This window comes from Lycium barbarum, chromosome 5 (assembly GCF_019175385.1).
Source record: "Lycium barbarum isolate Lr01 chromosome 5, ASM1917538v2, whole genome shotgun sequence".
NCBI lineage: Eukaryota > Viridiplantae > Streptophyta > Magnoliopsida > Solanales > Solanaceae > Lycium > Lycium barbarum.
Window position 1 is genome coordinate 12,599,918 of NC_083341.1, and position 19,160 is coordinate 12,619,077.

General features: G+C 34.7%; 1 protein-coding gene across 1 annotated transcript; it reads left to right on the plus strand.

Annotated features, from left to right (window-relative positions):
- The first annotated feature begins 17,409 nt into the window (after nt 1–17,409).
- LOC132639207 (uncharacterized) lies at nt 17,410–18,120 on the plus strand. The gene has a single exon (XM_060355676.1). It carries the CDS (start codon nt 17,410–17,412, stop codon nt 18,118–18,120), a length of 711 nt encoding a protein of 236 aa, XP_060211659.1.
- Nucleotides 18,121–19,160: the final 1,040 nt, after the last annotated feature.

Consider the following 19,160-nt stretch of genomic DNA (forward strand, 5'->3'; position numbering starts at 1 on the left):
GTTCTCAGGGTGCCACTTTAATTATTTGTACATAGGTTCTATCTATATATATAGATATAGGGTTTCGGACGAAGCTTGCGGTGGCGTGGCACTCCCACGTCCCTTAATAGATCCGCCCCTATCTGATACCATTGATACAATCTTAGGAGAACAACACCCCTAAAAGCTAGCTATTGAGGTGGGAGAGCTCAAGGCTATATATAAGCCCCACATCAACTTCCCATTTAACCTATGTAGGACTAAGTCTCATTCCTTACAACAATATCATAACAAAACAATTCTTAACTCTTGAATAAAGATTCAGGGATTTTGACTAAGAGGAAGAGCCAGTAGTAGTAGCGGCGGCGAAAGAAGAGGTGGCGGTGGAGAAGCATGGGGGGAGGGGAAGAAGCCGTAGAGGTTTGTCTATGAAACAGAATGAGATCCTCAAAAATTCATTATAATTCAATGCCCACTGCTTTCTCTTTGCACGATTGGCTCTGCTACGCTAGGTTCTCCCTATGACCCTATGTACGCACCGTTCACTTCGATTGAGTGAATCTCGCTATTCCAGTTTGAGAATATATCCTATGTCTGAGGTCGAGCCAGCTAACTAGCAAATACATATAAAAATACTTTTACGAATGCATAGAAATAGGTGGAGCCATGGTACCATGAGGGGTTTTGAACTCCCTTCGTTAAAAATATTATATTATTTTATATATGTAAGGTCAAATTTTGTTTTTGCGTATAGTACTCTAATTTTCATTGTTTCTTCGTATATTTTTTCTTTATATATATATATTGAAGGGAAAATAACACTGTATGTCAATTATGGTAAAATATTTACTCGGTCTAGCCCATTTTTTTTTTATTACCCGCTATAGCCACTTTTTCACCCTTCTGTTTTTTCCTTCCTCTATCTCCAGAGAGCTACCAGCTCCTCCACCACGAGCCACCACTGTACTATGTATAAACACCCCTTATATATTATGTATAAACCCCTCTCATGTATAAACACTTCTTGTATAAATTTGTATAATATTGTATACTAGTTTTATACATTATTGTACACTTTTATACAAGATTTATACATTGTATACAGTAAGTGTATAAAGTTATATATTATTGTATAATATTGTATACCGTCAAAAAGTGTCAATACAGGTGTAATTTAAAAATATGACTAAACAAATGTAACTTTGTATACTGGATTGTACAAGTAAAAATCTTGATTCGTCTTTGTATATATATAAAAGATTAAAGAACTAATATCTGATATCTGATATGACACAAAATTATTAGTTTAAGCTGAGCAGCCAATAGGTATATTGTCCGACTAAGGATTTATCGGATCATCGCTTTCAACACAGAGTATAAGTAAATATGTAAATTTACTAAAATATCAACAGGTATTAGAAGCGAATTTATAATTTTAAGATTACAACGAGATCAATATTAAATTAAAATTTGAACCCATTATAATTTAGATTATGGATTCGACTGTGCGTATGTGCAGTCCCACGTTATCTGCCACCCACTTGACCTGTAAACTTGTATGAACCTAGATTTGATACACTGGTGTAAACTGAACCTCGGAATAATGACTAAATTGAAAAATTAGTAGTTGGTTTAAAATATTGTTTTAAATTTTCCATGCCATGTTGTCTGTGTATCTCAACTTATGCATGCTCCATGTTCCTTGAATCTCCTTTTTATGAAGAGTATCCTTCTTACCACATGAAAACTTAATTCTTATTGTCCTTTCCTATCTAAAAGACCTCCGTTTCAATTAATATGAATTTATTTTCTTATTAGTTCGTGTCAAGAAAAATGATCCCTTTTTATATTAAAAAACAATTTACCTTTCTGCAATGATTTATAGCCACACAAAATATATGTGACTCATGTAACACCACAAATTTAAAAGTAATATTTTCTTTCTTAATCTCCGTGTCCAGTCAAATAGATTCACATCAATTGAAATGTAACAGAGGGAATAGCAATTTTGATCCTTGAGTTATTACTTAATGCCGAATAAGTTGACAAAATACTCGTGTTTAGTTGTAGGTATATTTTTCGTGACTCCAACTTAATTTCTTTGATAGCATAAAGTAACCTATAGTTTTTTTTTTTTTTGGTGGATACATAAACGGCCTCCTAAACTAGTTCAAATATTTTACTTGAACATCTTACACCTAAGCTGAGCCTCTTTCCACCATGGACACTCTAATACGATTTTCACTGGATCACTTGAATACATTTCGCTGATGTATAATTATACGTGTTTCAATTCAAACATAAAAATTATTTTGAATTTAAGGACAAGTGTCAATAAGGAGAATTTTTGTTTTTTTTTTAAACTTTTGTCTCTCCTTCTACTCGTTTTCTTCACCATCACTATTGTGCATTTCATTTATGTTTGAATTATTTTTCTTCAAAACTAATGATAAATGATGATGAGGATAGCTAGTAACTGTAATAGAATAATGCAATGCCGGTATTGATAAGAAGCTAATAATTATAGTAAACATAATATATATTTTTTATTTTCCCAAAAATGTTAGAAGCGCAAATAGGTATTTCGGAGGAGAGGTGGGACAAAATTGGGTGTCAACAACTTGTCCCTCTTTGCCCGGTAATGATGAAAAGAGTTGTCGGGCAAAGACGTTGACTCAATAGCCTATTTTGTCCCGGCTAAAGGAAACTTGAGAGGATTATGACCGAACTCCGGTCTCTGAGTTGCCTACATATCTCGGGCTGTACGAGAATCAGGTCGAGTGTAGTTCTGGGATAAGTATGACACCTGAACCCCGATTGGCGCGAATCTTGCAAAATACTGTCCCAGTGTTGAATTATGATGACACGGGGTATTATGATAGAAACTTGAGAATTCTGAAAATTGAATTGCTGGAATGCAAAAGAATACTTGTGACTAGATACGAGTGTTCGAGGTAGTTCTTTGGCCCGTGTCGGGAAGTCTGATTATCCTTCCCGACAAATTGCCCCAGTTCGCTGCCGAAGAAATAGTTCCACGATTTGATGTGTGATGCCAACTTTGATATTGTTCAAAGCCAACAGCTAAAAACAATTGTTAGCAATAAAGAAATATATATAAATAAGATAAGGTTGGAGAAGTTTACACTTGTAACCCCTGTTTCGAAAGTTGAATCCACAATATACTTTGGAGATGAATTACATTTATGGCTTCCACTTGAAAAGAAATTAAGTAGACATTGATATCCATCTTGACGAGAGCTAAATCCACATCCACTTTATTTTACGGAAATATAAATCTATATCCACTTTCACTGTACCTAATATAAATCAACATCCACTTCCGAATTGGAATTTGGAATACCCGCATTATAAGGCGGGTGCCTGAATTGAAATTTGAAATACCCGCATTATAAGGTGGGTGCCTGGATTGAAAATTGAAATACCCGCATTCTAAGGTGGGTGCCTGAATTGAAAATTGAAATACTTAAATATTTCAATAGGGCGATTTTTGGCCCTACAAATACTTAAAGTTAGGGTTTTAATAAAAAAATCTGATTTTCTTTGGAGCATTAACTTTAAGCCTTAAATATTTGAAGTGGTTGGAGCATTTAAAGCACCAACTTCACTTTCATTCCATATTGTATTAGCATTGTAAGTATATTATGTTAACTTTTAAGCTTTCTTTGTTAACCAAAATGATTAGTAGCTAATTTTAATTCTAAGGTTGTGAATCCCATGATGGGTATTATGTGAATGAGTTTCTACTATTGATATATGCATAATAGTTGTTAGTATTTATTCTATATTTGTGCGTTAGCGTTGGGTAATGATTGCAAGCATTAGCCTAAGCCATTATACTAACTTTTCTTGGGAAAGAGAGTCAGTATTGGTAAGATTGAATAACAATGACTCGGGGCGTTAACCCTCGTTTAATAGACTAACTTAGGGATAAGAACAAGTCTAATTGGCATTATTGGTCGTTCTTCGATTTCAACTCTTTTACATTTGGAAAAATCATAAAGAGCAAATACGGCATAACTGTAGGAAAACATTAGGAAGTCCTTAAGAGATCAAGTGCATACTCTTAGAACAACCATTAGAAATATATCACATTGAAACCTGAAGCATAATATCTAATCAAAATGAGGAACACAACCTTAGTCTTTCTCTCGCATTAAGTACAATTCAAGTCAAAGTATTCAATTACATTACTCAACAAATATTTCAAACTATTCAGAATAGGATTAAAGCCTTTAAAGACTAATATCGCATACAATTAGTACCCTTTTCTCTCCATATTCCCTGTGGGATTCGACCCCAACCTTATTTGAGTTACTATATTTGACAACGTCCGCTTTACGCCATTAATAGGTGTAATTTGAGCGTATCAAATTTTGGTGTTAAAATATATCTTCCATCTCAACTCTATAAGCATTTGGTGTTAGAAACATCAAAGGTGCTCTAGAACAAGTCAGGTAGTAGTACCCTTTTACGAAGGAGACCTCCTGGATCAAATGGAAACAAAATATATGGAGCAGTTAGCATAACAATCAAACATGGTTGCCTTCCATTTTCCCTCATATCTGATTGCATTTTTTTGGAGCTGAATGGAATATATGAATTATTGAAACACTAATCAATCTGATGGAATGAAGGGACCATGCCAAATTGACATTTTGCCACTTCAACATTTTCAAGAGCTTTCATCAACCCAACTAAGGACATGACCTCCTTATAACCATTGGTTAATGTCGAGTACTCCACAGTTGTGTAGGCCAAAATAAAGCTTTTCTCCAATTGAATAATTGCTGAAATGGTTCTAACAAGACCGCTGTAACCTTCCATTGTCAACAATTCTGCAAGTACAAAAGTCATTATAATACCGGCCAAATATAGCTTTTCAACCAATAGAGGAATAATAATTGTGTGAACATCCGTAGAGCTGAATTTGTTTCCATATGCTCGACTCCAAATAGGGAAGAATGATGTCTCTATACTGAATATCCCTAATTCAACTTCACTTTTGGTTGACCAATTCACTAGCAACTCTCTTTGAGTTTCTTGTATCCACGTAACTTTGCCATCTTCAGGTTTACCATAGCAGTTAAGAGCAGCAGAACACATTACAACGGTGAAGATAAAATCAAATAACGACGACAGTTGACATAGCTTGGAAACAAGTCAGCCAGCAACCGTTTCCACAAGAGTATAATATTTAAGAATGCTACCACCAGGATCATATGGAATCTGAGAAAACTCCACCCTCATAAGTTTTCTAACCCTTTCACAAAGACAATGATGGAGTGCTTGTGCATCATGCTGCAGAAATGACTCAAATGTCGACCCTAATGACACAATTAACTCTTTTGTCGCTATCTTTATGGTAGGATCTAAATTTTGCTGGTTTGAGTAATGCTCTACTTCTGAAATCTCAATCTCCTCCAGGAAGTGGTTAATTTCCCAAATAAATCTTGATTCCTTCAAGGCCATGCTCCATTTCGAGTTTGTCACGAATTCATCATTCCTCCGGAAACCATCTTCTAGCTTATGAAATTTGGAGGTTCCATGAACATCTGATGCAATATTAATTTCAATAACACCCACTAGTGTAGAATTTTCTTCAGTGGTACTATATTCATTTATAGGAGATCCATAAACAACATCAAGGAACGATTCCAATATTGGTGCAATCTCAAAATATATGCTGCCATCAACAGTGGTAGCAGTGGTGCATTCTCTAAGCACTTTCCATGAATCATTTGTTGTTTGTTCTTCCTTAACAAGTTCAACAAAAATGAAATCTGGACGAAACATGTCAACTTTGAATTTTCTACTATTGAAGCACTCACTACACAAATCAAAATCTTCATGTGTTTGACTATGACACCTCACTCTTGAGCAACCAACTAAACAAGAATTGTAATGGTACCTAAAAGCTGATTCTGCAGATTTTACTCCATAATTATGCCACTCATTATCCATATTCCGCCAATTCATTTGAATCTCAATTGTTTTGGTGTGGATCCCCCCCCCAAATAACCAGATAATACATTCACAACTTCATGACACCATAAATCTCTAGTACAACAGGAAATAATCACTTTACAGGAAACAACAATTTTGTGAGGTGTTGTTTCAAACAATGTGACTGCATAGTGCTTCTCTTTATTTTGAAAGTAAACACCAAGCAGCGAATTACTAGCGGTGCTCGTAAGCACACTTGGACCAGGATCAAATGAACATTGATGCAAAATACTTTGTCCTAAAGGACACATGGACTCCCTACAGGTTGTACGGAGCAAATTTATGCCAGTTTCGTACGAAACATAAAGCAAAATACCTGGAAGAATCACATTTCCATATATCATACTATTCCCATATACTCTATTACTCCCAGGCATGTAATGCTCTCTAATACCAACAAGAACAAAATAATCAAATTCTACCTTGAGGTCTTCAAGAATGTGGAAAGCAGAGAGGTCTCCTTTACCACTGTAAATAGAGCTATACGTTGGCATGATAACTATGAACAGACATAATCAATATGCACAATAGAAGGATGCATAAACCACTGCCATCCAGTATCCCACACTCTGCTGATGTTATAAAAAAAATTATGCAAATAAAACATGCCAGTGATATCCATCGATAATTCTCGAACATTATTTGTGTGACCAACTAACTTCACGGTTTTCAAACCTATCCCTGGATCCCACATAGGAACAATCAGTCCATTTCTAACTAGAGCAAGAGAGAAATTGCTCTTAATTCTTATGAATACATGTACTACTTGGACATGACCCCTTTCAAACATTTTATCAAACAAGTAGGAAACAACACTAGTTATCTTAAATTCCCCACATTCCAGCCAATTATTAAAGCAGACACTAGGCAAATCAAGCTCTCGAGTACACCCGAGGACAAGAGAATCGAGTTCAACCTGTGGATCGTCAAGTACGTAAAAGTCAGAAGGTCGATTTATCTCAGTTTCATCATAGTTCAGACCTTTATTTTCTGGAGATGTAGCATCATTTTCGATACAAATGTCGCACTCGCAATCAATGCTACATACACAACATTCATCGCAATTCAAACTTTCATTTTTGATACATATGTTGCACTCGCAATCAATGCTGCGTGCACAACATCCAGTTCCATCGTACTCGACATCTGGAACTGGAGTAGGCCTCCTTTCCAGTGTAGTCAGTCGAACCTGAATCAGTTCTAGAGTTCTTTGAATGCCTCTATGAGTTTGTTGACCTGCAGTCAACCCAGTGAGAATTTCTTCATGTTGAGTCAATTTCGCATCCATGGTCTGCAAACGAGTTCCTTCTGCCATTTTTTTTCTCAACCCACAAGCCGTAGAATCAACTGCTCTGATACCAATTGTAATGATCTAGATCTAATTTTGAACAATAATCAACAGAATTGAAACAACAAGTATTTTTTTTGGGATAACTTTCTTTATATATGAAAAACTTGTAAAATGGAACTCAAACAATAGATCTAGAATTGATGAATAAAACTAAGCTACTGGATAGATGTGATACGCTATAGCCACGAGAATCTGAAGAATTGAAGAAGAAGAAGAAGAAGAAGAAGAAGAAGAAGAAGAAGATTAGAATAGGAAGAAGGAAGAAATCGAGAGAGAAGAAGAGAAATGAGGAAGAAACCTGATTTTTGCTCAATGCCCTTTCTCTCTCCTCTCGTGGAAGTTAGAACAACTTTGGCTGACATGGCTGAATCCTGTCCCTTGCTATACATTAATGCAGATTTAATCTCTACCGTTCCTTCAAAAGCTAGTCAATACTCCTTCCTCGTGTACCCGATATCGACCCCAACCAACTTCATAGTTATTATTTATATTTCTACTACTTTATACTTAGAATATATGTGAATCATGACAGAAGCCAAAATAGAGGTGCATAAGCACGAATACTAGTATGCATAATGTTGAAGTAACAAAATTTAATCAAATAGCATTTGGCGGATGCAAAAGGTATGAAAGAATGAGCTCCACCACAAGTATAGTGCTAGACGTAATCTACGGAGCTGACAAATTGTTTAAATTAATTTTCTTGCTTAGACTCCAGATGTTCCACTGCCAATGTCCTTTCTTGCTCTGACTCCATCCAATGATCCCCACAACACCCTAAATAGTACCAAAAAAATCAAGGTTGATCCCACAATCATTCCCGTGCATATCTTTCTCCAGGTAGGAGCCAGTTGGGTATGACAACAATGATTGTAGGTAAGGGATTGAATATGGACACAAAAATGATCTCTTCCTTTGAATACACCAACTCATCATGAAATATGATAGAGATGAGCAGGGAACTCCTGAATAAGTAGTGGAGATAACTCTAACACCACAGCTCATCAATGACCAATCAAATTGGTCGTGGTCAACGCAAAACCCAATGACCAAACACATACAGCTGGACATGAAGCGTATCAAAGTTTATGGTGTTGTGGGCTAATTGGATGGGATTGGAGTCAGAGCAAGAAAGGGCATTGACAGTGGAACACTTAGAGTCGCAGAAAGAAAATTTGAACAATTCGTCAGCTTTGTAGATTCTGTCTAACACTATATTTGTGGTGGACCTCACTCTTTTATTTTTGCATTCCCCCGATGCTATTTAATGAAATTTTGTTACTTCAGTATTATACATACTTAATATTCATGCTTGTGCACTTATATTTTGGCTTCACCAGTTACTTCATCAATATCATCGTAGAAACTATATATTCTGGGGAAAAAACATAAGTGGACAAAAATATAAAAGTATTTTTATATTCTTGGCAGGTAAATGCATTCAACATTCCATGACAGGGTAAGAGTTTTATAGCAAAATAAATTGCTTTGAATAAGGAAACTGCTCCCTATTTTTTTAATGGGACTCTATATCCTCTATAATTGTTCTTTTTTATACGACATTTTCCATTTTATTCTTTCTGTATATATTCCAAACATTTTCTCCGTACACAATTTTTCATTATGTAGTCTTTGACCTTTCTGTTTTGATTTCAAGGGTCAATAGTTAGGCATCATGACAACATAAAAAAATCACCTATATTATAAATTTAATATACAGAGAATTGTTCAAGAAAATTTTATATCAAGTATATAATATTATACCTCAATACTATTAAAACATAATTGAATTATACTGTGTATATTAACACATTAGTACACATATTATATCTCTGAAAATGAATTATACTAAGTATAATGTGTATTTAAGCATGTTTTTAAAGAGTATAAATTAAAAATACATGCTTTATACATTGTAAAAAAATGGTATAATGTAATTATTTGTATTTAAATTAAAACAATTAATAAATTAAAATACATTCAAGTGTTAGCAGTAAACCAACACAAGAAAAGAATAAGGTCTAATTGAGATCCAAATTAGATATCATCACCTCACAATTATGCATTTTCTTTAGAAACTTTGGGCATGAGAACTGAAATATCTGTCTTCTTCTCCTTCTATACGTTCTTGGAGCCAGAAAATAATGGGGGTCTATTGGTTGAAGAAGAGAGAGAAGTGAGAAAACTAGGGGTGTGTTAGTTAAAGAAGAGAGAGAAATTAGGAAAAATGGGATGTCTTTTTTTTTTTTTTTTTTGTATAGTAATTTTCCTTTTTTGGGTATGTCATAAATGTAATAAAGCCTGTTCTTTCTCAAGATATGCTAATTATGTGGTTAAATTTAAAATCTTGACAAGTGATGTAATCTTCTCTATATTCTATGGATGCTGATTATCTTTTGTTTTCTGGTTTTATATATTCAATTGTTAGGATTTGAAGGACAACTGGAATCCTAGCAAGGATCTGAAGAGGTGATATACAGGGGTGTGGCTCAATGAAATTGATGGCCTAAAGCCAAATCTCAATACGAGGACTCAAGTATATCAAGAAAACTAGCTTCTACGTGCGGCGCCCGTGCATCTCGTGCGGCGCACGTGTATCCCGTGCTCCCCATGCGCATCCCGTTCGCCCCATGTGCATCCCAAATTAGTAAAAATATTTTAAAATAACATATATATACTGTTTTTAAACCTGTGTCAAATATACATCTAAAGTAATAGGAAATTAGTGCAAACTCAAAATGATGAATGATGATTCTATTTCAGCACTTGATAGTTAAACTCAGAATTAATGGACACTGTTTAAACTTGAGCGGTTGTTTCTCGGAATTGTTTGCTGAGCATATGAGACTACTACTATGAACTGCTCCGTCCGTCCTAACTTAAGTGTTTTAGTTTGACTAGACACATAATTTAATAAAGGGAAAAGAGTCAAATATACCCCTCTACTTTAGTTTATTAGTCAACTTTGCCCTCCGTTAGCCAAAATGTACATAAGTGGATGGAAATCCCCAATTCAGCCAAAATTAATCATTTAATAAAAAATACTCATACCTTACTGGTTGACCTGCCCCGACCCATAACCATCAAAGTCTATATTGCTCCAAAGGTGGAGTAATTAGCTCGTGGGTTCAAGACACGGAGAAAGCTGTTAGCGTGTTCGAGCTCACTGTCGGTCAAGCAGGACCAAGTAAGAAGACAGTGAGGTTTCCAAAAAAACTTCACCCTCAAGGCACCGGGACCTGGATATACCTGTGGGTCTGCAACAAAGGGAAAACCAAGCAAGTTCCCAACACTATGGAAAGAGGTTCACTCAAACTTTGAGTAAGTTACATTGGGTTATAAAGCTAATGAGTATGCACTAATAGTTCATTCCGGTGGTTGCATGTTTTTTTCTTTTTCAATTAAGTATATTGTTATTTCTACTCTGTTCCTTTACTTTCTCAAGACATTAGTGACATGACACATCCATAAATGATGCATACCTCTTTTGAGTATGAAATTTGCCAAGTCTGTACTAGTAAAAGGTATATTCATGTTAATTGTATCTTTTTCCTTGCATTGACATGAAATGTTACTTGCACCCTATTGACAGTTCCTAGCTCAGAAGACGCTCACTTGTTGTGTCTCACTATCCTCTTTGTACAACGACACCATTGTGAACTGCTCGACTTGCACATGTGGTTACCAAAGTAACATAACTTAACCGGGAAAATGTGTAGAGTGAGCGAACATTATCTTTAATAGGGGTGGACATGGTACAATACGGTATGGTATTTGAAACTTCGGTACGGTAATTTCGGTTTTCGATTTCTAAAAATACTATATCATTACCATACCAAATTAATTCGGTATGGTCCAGTATTTTTAAGTCCGATTTTGGTATTTTGCGGTACAGTAATTATGTTACCATAGTTGACTTACATATACTAATATCGTAGAGAATTATGACTTCGCCTATTCATGATTCACGAAACGTCTCAATTATATCGTGCTAACACTTCACACTTGTAAAAATATTCAAAAACAAAAAAAGGTACAAGTAATCTTCTCGTAAATCAATTACATTTCAATCAAGAAAGAGTAGTCAATATTTCAACGTCTAAACAATTAGTTTTGTGCTAATACTAGTTTATATATTTGTTAGTATTATCATCATATTATACTAAAAGTGGGAAGCTCCAATCTTCAAAGTTAGTTTACCATTTTACCCCTACACTAAATCAAAATCTAATTAAATATCTAATTAAGCAAAACTAGTATCCTATTAAATGTAAAATAATAGCTCCCATGAATGTAGTTAATTCCAAATAATAAATCAAAGTTCAACGTCTGCCTTTTCATCTGTCTAACCTTTAATCAGCCACAATAATGACTCTTACACATTACAAATAGTATACCGTTTAATGCATTTATAGTAGTATTCTTTAGGAGCTGAGTTCATTTTATTTCTAATTAACTTCATGGGACATTTAACACTCGGCATCTTGCATCAAGGATACCACATCAGCAAGTGTTAAATCTACAATAGATACGTTGTCCGTTTTTTTTTTTTTTTTTTTTTTTTAAAATCTGCTTCTTTAGCTTCCATCAGTTTTTATTTTTATCTTTTCAGTACTGAACATCTTTTCATATACAATGTAAATGGACATGGAAGCCACAAATAATTATAGAGTACGTGGATAAACATTAATTCTTGAAATCTTGAAAGACGTATAACTGTTTATTCATTGTGTTATTGATGGTAATCCATATAGAGAGTCATTTTAACCTCTATATATTGAAGAAACAAAAGTTGTAGAAGCAAAGTTTCTTTCCTCCATTTTTTAAGCTGCTTTCAGTGACCGTTACCTCTTATCAGTTTTTCAAAGATTCTATGACTGATCTACAGGTTTAGAAAATATTGGGGACCAATATTTCACTAAAATTTTCCCTGACCGTATCAGTCCCTGGAGGACTCTTACTATATCAGTCACCGGTAACATGAGAACACATCTACTGTTTTCAGGTTTATTTGTTGATAGAAGTAGCTAGCTTCGTTTCTCTTCTGTGTTGCATCTTAGTTTCCTATTATTTAGTTTCTATAATTTTATGGGCGAAGATAATATATATTGTGCTCTGTTTGCACGTTTTGTGAAAATCTATATTTCTTTGCGTTTTTGGCTAATTTTGTGAAAGATACTTACATGCATCTATTAAATTTAGAGCAAGAATTCATTAACATATTCATACCATAGAGGCTATATTATATATCTTAATTAGCATCAGGTATTTCTTGCTAGATGGAAACTACATCATCCCGCTATTATAAATTTTGTTAACGAATAAAATTTAAATGGTAAAATCGATATTTTGACTTTTTAAATATGTAAAAAATATATAATAATGATGGGGAAATATGTGCAACGCATGTTCCTGAAGACTAGTAATACTAATATATACGAATTGTAAATATAACAATATACTTCGGTATGATATTAGGTATTTTTTTTTATAAATACTAAATACTTAACTTTTTAAAAATATATACCAAATGTCGTACCAAATATCATAATACCAAAATCATGGTATAAAAAGTTTCGATTTTGATACACGGTAATAGATGTCTACCAGGTATGCCCACCCCTAATCTTTAATATCAAAGTCTCTCTTTCTTTTTTATTTTGGTTTGCAGAGGTTCTATGCTTTATGACAGGCCGGACTCCCCTTATTTAAACTTTAGCTAACTTTCTAGTGTGAAATGTCACAAAAAAAATATACATATATATATATATATATATATATATATATATATATATATATATATATATATATATATATATATATATAGCAATAGACAACTTATAGCTAGACATAAAAAATTCATCGTTAATTAATCTTATTTAATGATGGACCAGTCACACATTATTTTTTTAATAAAATATGTTAGCTACGAGTTATTAAGCGATAGAATAGTGACGGGTTTCGTAGCTAATTCGTTAGGCAATTATTGTTCGCGGTAAACAAGTTTAAAACCACATCTCCACCCCCATCTTTTCCATAGTATTCATCTAGATTATGCACGACTATTTTTAGGATAATATTTTTTGCTTATATACTAAAATACAAGAAAATAAGTAAAAAATCCCACTTTTTTTCCTGGAAAACATTTTTCACGAAAAACATTTCCCTAACACACCCTAAGGTGTTGTATATGTAATGTTAAGAAGTCTACTAAATATGTATAAATATCAAATATTAAATTCGATCCATAAAGTTTAAATTTTGAATCCGTCTATACTGTCGGTGCTTGATTGTTGTCTTTTATAAAATCACTACTTACCATTTCCTGAGAAGGAGAGTGCAGCCTGATCGCTACGAAAGTATACATTTATTTTTCTGCTAGTAACTTAACCTACATTTAAAATTCAAAAATTTCAGTTTTTCAGGAAAGAATCCCTCTTTACAAAAATTGAATTATTAACTTACTATTTCAACAGTCGACTTAAATTTTGAAAAGTTCTAAAAAGATGAACAAACACTTAATTCACTTCTCCCGTGGGTAAAAATAGTCATTTCGTTTACAATCTATCATTCATCATAACCAGCACTCAGTTCCACTTGTTAGTAGCTAAACTGGACAGATCTCTATTTTGATTCTTTATAAGAAGAATAGGAATGCACGTGTAAAACTCATGATTAATTAATGATAGCCAAGAGATAAAAATCCACGTGAATTTTTTTCTCATATTACTTCATTTTTAAGTTTGTTCGTGCCTTGGATACTGATAGAGCATCTTCAATTTCGAGCTAGCTTAATTAATATTTTGCTTATCAAAACAGTCTCTCTTGATATCAAGGTAGAGGTAAAGTCTGCATACATCATATCCTCTCTCCAGACCCTACTTGTGAGATTACACTGGGTATATTGTTGTTTTGGTGTATATAATTTTTACACTATTATGTTCCTTTTTTAGTTATTGATATCTAACTTTCTTCATTTTCAAGATTATAGATTTTTTTTTATGAAGGGTTTACACATAAATATTTCTTGTATCACCTGACAATAAACATTTTTTGCTAAATACTCCCTCCGGTTAAAAAAAGAGTGTCCGTCATTTGCTCGCCCCTTAAAAAAATATTAATTTTTAGACAAAAATAGGGAACTTGACTAAATTATCCCTAATTAAATAAATATTGAAATTTGGTCACTTAGCACTTAAAAAGGACAAAACTAACAAAATAAGATTAATTCTTTCTTGATTTGGTAAGTAAATACTCTTTTTCCAAAAAAAAAAATGAAGGTAAGGGGACACTCTTTTGAGGGAGTGTATAAGTTGAACTCTTCAATTAAGAGAAAATACATAAACACCCCCTTGGAGATGACACCTTTTTTCATTAAGACACCTAAACTTTGCAGGTGTCCTATGACCCCCCTGGACATGTTCAAACTTTAATAAATACCATCTTTTGACCCATTGTCGAACCAGGCGTGGAATAAAATTTTGCGCGTGTAATACACCTCCGATTAAAATAATTATAAACAAAATTATCAATGACCCATCGGGTTTGACCCGTTTTACCCTAATATCCCCCCCCCCCCCCCCCCCCCCTTTCTTTTTCTTATTTCTCTTCCAAAAAAAAAAAAAAAAAACCTGACGACTTTTCATTCCCTTTTCATCTCTCAATCTTAACCATAAAAGTGTTCTAGCTACTTCTATTGAAAAATTGAAGGGAAATCTGAGTTTGTGCATACAAAATAAGCATATAATCGAAGAAGTGCAGGGTCACAGGTTAGGGTTTGTTATTGTTGTTTAAAAATTCGATTTTTGGTGTTGCATGCACTGAATTTTTGTTAGATACTTAGTGTTTTTGTGTTATTTGCTGCAAAATATATTGTTTTACACTCACTTCTACCCTTAATGTGCTTGATTGCATCCATATTCACTGATTTTAGTTAGTGTTTTTGTTGATCGATTTATTGTGTTTTAAATATTTTTGAACCTGCTATATTTCAAGGTGTGTGATATCATGTCTTTTGTTCTAATCACATTGAGATGGCACCATGGGGGTCGTATTGTGTTTAGTGCCCGACCAAAATATATTGGTAGGTCTGTTACTGAATTTCTGGACTGTGACATTGATAGAAGGTCCTACTTTGAATTGAGAGACTACATAAAGCATTTCGGATATACAACTGACTGTTCTTTTTTTGTTAAGTGTCCTTTCAATGTTTATTTGGTTGAAGTTGTGAATGATAAGGTTATTTGTGACATTTCATCTTTGTTAAGTAATGGTGATACATTAGATATTTTTGTGCGCAACGAGGTGAATGAACCATGTGTTGCATTGGCTTTAGAATATGTCCCCCAAAACGGTGTTGGTGGGGTAGGTGAGGAATCTTCAACACCCTTAAATGATGCTGCTGAGTATCCAAACCCCCTAAACCCTAATGTTGAGCCTCCAAACACTACATGTGAGTCTCCAAACCCAACTGTTGAGCCTTCAAACCCTTTTGCTGAACCTTCGAACCCTACTGCTGAACCTTCTAACCCTACTGCTGAAACTTCTAACCTTACTGCTGAACTTGTTGAACCATCAACTAATCCTGAACCTCATAATCCCACTGAGAGCCTACTTGTGAGTCTGAAGTAGATGAAGATATAGGTGGAGAGGATGTAGAGGATGGATGTGAAAGAGATAGTGAAGATAGCATAAATAGCATAGGTGTTGAAGAGGTTTTAGAAGATAGTGATGTTCATGAAAAGTGTAGAGATTTTAGGGCAAATAGAAGACATTTCAACAGGGAAAATATGAGAGCTAGAGGTACTACTGCTGGATAGGTTCATGTCAATAAAAAAATACCAGATATAGGGTATGATGAGACTGTTGTTGAAAAGGATAAATTAGATGGTAAGCTAGGGGGTGATGAACCTTACTATACAAGTGAGTGATGAGGCCCCTAGCTTTGAATTAGATGATGAAACAGGCTGGGAAGATGAGGAAGAGGTTGAACAAGTAGTGCATAAACCTCTTAGAAGAAAAAAGACCAAAAACAGAGTTGTATTTGATCCTACTTCTGTGAAGATTGTTTGGGAAATAGGGTTGGTGTTTACAGATGTAAAAGAATTTAGGAAGGCAGTTACTAAATATGCAGTTCAAGAAAAAATCCAAATTGAAAAATATGTGAATGAGCCCAACAAAGTTAGGGCCAAATGCTGCAAAGAAGGTTGTCCATGGTTATTGTTTGCAAGTTTGGACAGTTCTAGTACAGAGTTTTTGTTAGAACATACATCTCTATCCACAAATGCATGATTTCAACCAATAACCATTTGTGAATTCTAGATATCTTGTTGATAGATACAAAAACAGAGTGACTGAGCAGCCAAATATTAGGATAGTATCTATGTTGGAAAGACAACAGTGAGAAGAGCTAGGGATAGAATATTACAAGAGATTAGGGGTGATCATGTTGCTGAGTATGGTACAATATTTGATTATAGAGATGAGATATTAAGATCTAATCCAGGCAGCACTTGTGTTGTTAAAGTTGGAGATGATCTTGAAACTGGAAATAAGATCTTTGAGGGGTTTTATGTGTGTTTTGATGCTTTAAAGAAAGCATTCTTTGGAGGTACAAGGAGGTGCATTGGTCTGGATGGATGTTTTCTCAAAGGTGTGTGTAAAGGTCAGCTATTGGTTGCAGTTTGCAAAGATGGAAACAACCAAATGCTGCCTATTGCTTAGGCAGTTGTTGAATATGAGAATCAATTTACTTGGAGATGGTTTGTGTCTCTATTGAAGAATGACCTTGAACTTGGAGATGGACATGAATTAACACTGATTAGTGACATGCAAAAGGTACACAAAAAAAAAGAGGTACATAAAGAACATTGTTATTAATATTTTTCTCTTATTTTTTGACTGCTGATTATTATGTCTTTTTGCTTTTGCTAGGGACTGCAAAATGTAGTAGATGATTTACTCCCAGATGCAGAACACATGTGGTGTGCAAGACATATTCTTGCTAACTGGTCCAAAGCACATAAGGGATAAAAAGAAGAAAATCATTTTGGATGATGGCAAAGTCCACTTTTGAAGTTGAACTGAGGGGTCATATTGATGAAATGAAGAAAATGGGCAGAGACTGTTTGGATGATCTCATGTATTACAACTTACATAAATGGTGCAAAGGGTACTTCAAAAATCACAACAAGTGTGATTCAGTGGACAACAACATGGCTGAGAGTTTTAACAACTGGATATTGGCTGCAAGATACAAAACAATTATCACAATGCTAGAAAAGATTAGGGTGAAGATGATGAAAATTATTGGTCAGTTGAGAGAGTTTTCAAATACATGGATCACTGATATATCTCCCATGTCTCTCAAGACTCTACAAGAAAACATTAACAAGTCAATGAAGTGCAGTTTATCTCGGAATGGTGAAAGGGGTTTTGAAATTAGAGATCTTTGGGGTTGTACACATTGTGTTGACATTGTTAGGCAGACCTGTAGTTGCAGATCTTGGAAACTGAAGAGTATACCTTGTCCCAATGCAGTTGCTGCGCTACACTACAAGAGATTAGAGCCAATCCATTATGTAGCTAGCTGTTATAACAAGTATACCTATCTGAGCACATATGCTCATTTTATTCAGTCAATGAACAACATGAATATGTGGCCAATATCAAATAATCCAAGAGTAAAATCACCAGTAATCAGACAGATGCCTGGAAGACCAAGCAAAGCTAGAAGAAAGGAGGCTCATGAAAGAAAAAATAAATAGAAAGCTTAGTAGAATCTGAGCATATATGCTCATTTTATTCAACCAATGAACAACATGAATATGTGGCCAATATCAAATAATCCAAGAGTAGAACCACCAGTAATTAGACAGATGCCTAGAAGACCAAGCAAAGCTAGAAGTAAGGAGGCTCATGAAAGCAAAAAAAAAACTGGAAAGCTTAGTAGAAGTGGTGTTGTTATGACTTGTAGCCTTTGTCATAACAAAGGCCACAACAAAAGAGGATGTCCAACAAACAGCTAGTCAATCAAAGGTAAGTGTCTCAAATTGTTTTCACATAAGTTCGAATATAATCTAACACTCTATATTTAATATAATCTAACATTCTGTATTTCAATAAACAAGCTAGAACAAATAGGGGGAAGGCAAACAAGAGAAGAATGGAACAAGAAGCTGAAAGTTGTGGAAGAGAAAATATGAGAAGGATGGAAAATGAAACTGAGACAGCTAGTCAAACTGCACAAACAGCTAGTCAATCACAGGTAAGTGCATCAAATTGTTCTTACATTTGTTTGAATATAATCTAACATTTTGTATTACAATAACCAGGCTAGATCAAATAGGGGGAGGACAAACAAGGAAAGGATGGAAAATGAAACTAAAAGTAGTGAAAGGGGTGGTGGAAGAGGCATTAGAAGAGGGATGCAACAGCAAAATCAAGAGACTGAAGGCACAAGTAGTGGACATGCAAAAAGACCTTATAAAAGGCCAAGGATGGTGGGGTTGGGGTATTGGTTACTGATGATGGTTTTATTACTCTTAATGTAAGTGCATTAAACTCTTATTGTATGTTTGATCACAGCTCTTTCTCTCTCCTCTGCACTTTCTCTCCCAACAGCTCTTTCTCTCTCCTCTGCACTTTCTCTCTCCTCTGCTCTCTCCCAGATCTGCCCACCCACCACTCCGTCCGGCGACCATACGTCACCACTGTTCAGGTGACGCCGGCGACCAGGTAACGCCGGCCACTTTTCCGGCTAGATTTACTTTTCTTCTCTCTTTCCTTTTCTTCTTCTTCTCTTCTC

What these genes read in the sequence shown, in the direction of transcription:
- LOC132639207 (XM_060355676.1), top strand. Translation starts at nt 17,410, where the DNA reads ATGGCAAAGTCCACTTTTGAAGTTGAACTGAGGGGTCATATTGATGAA.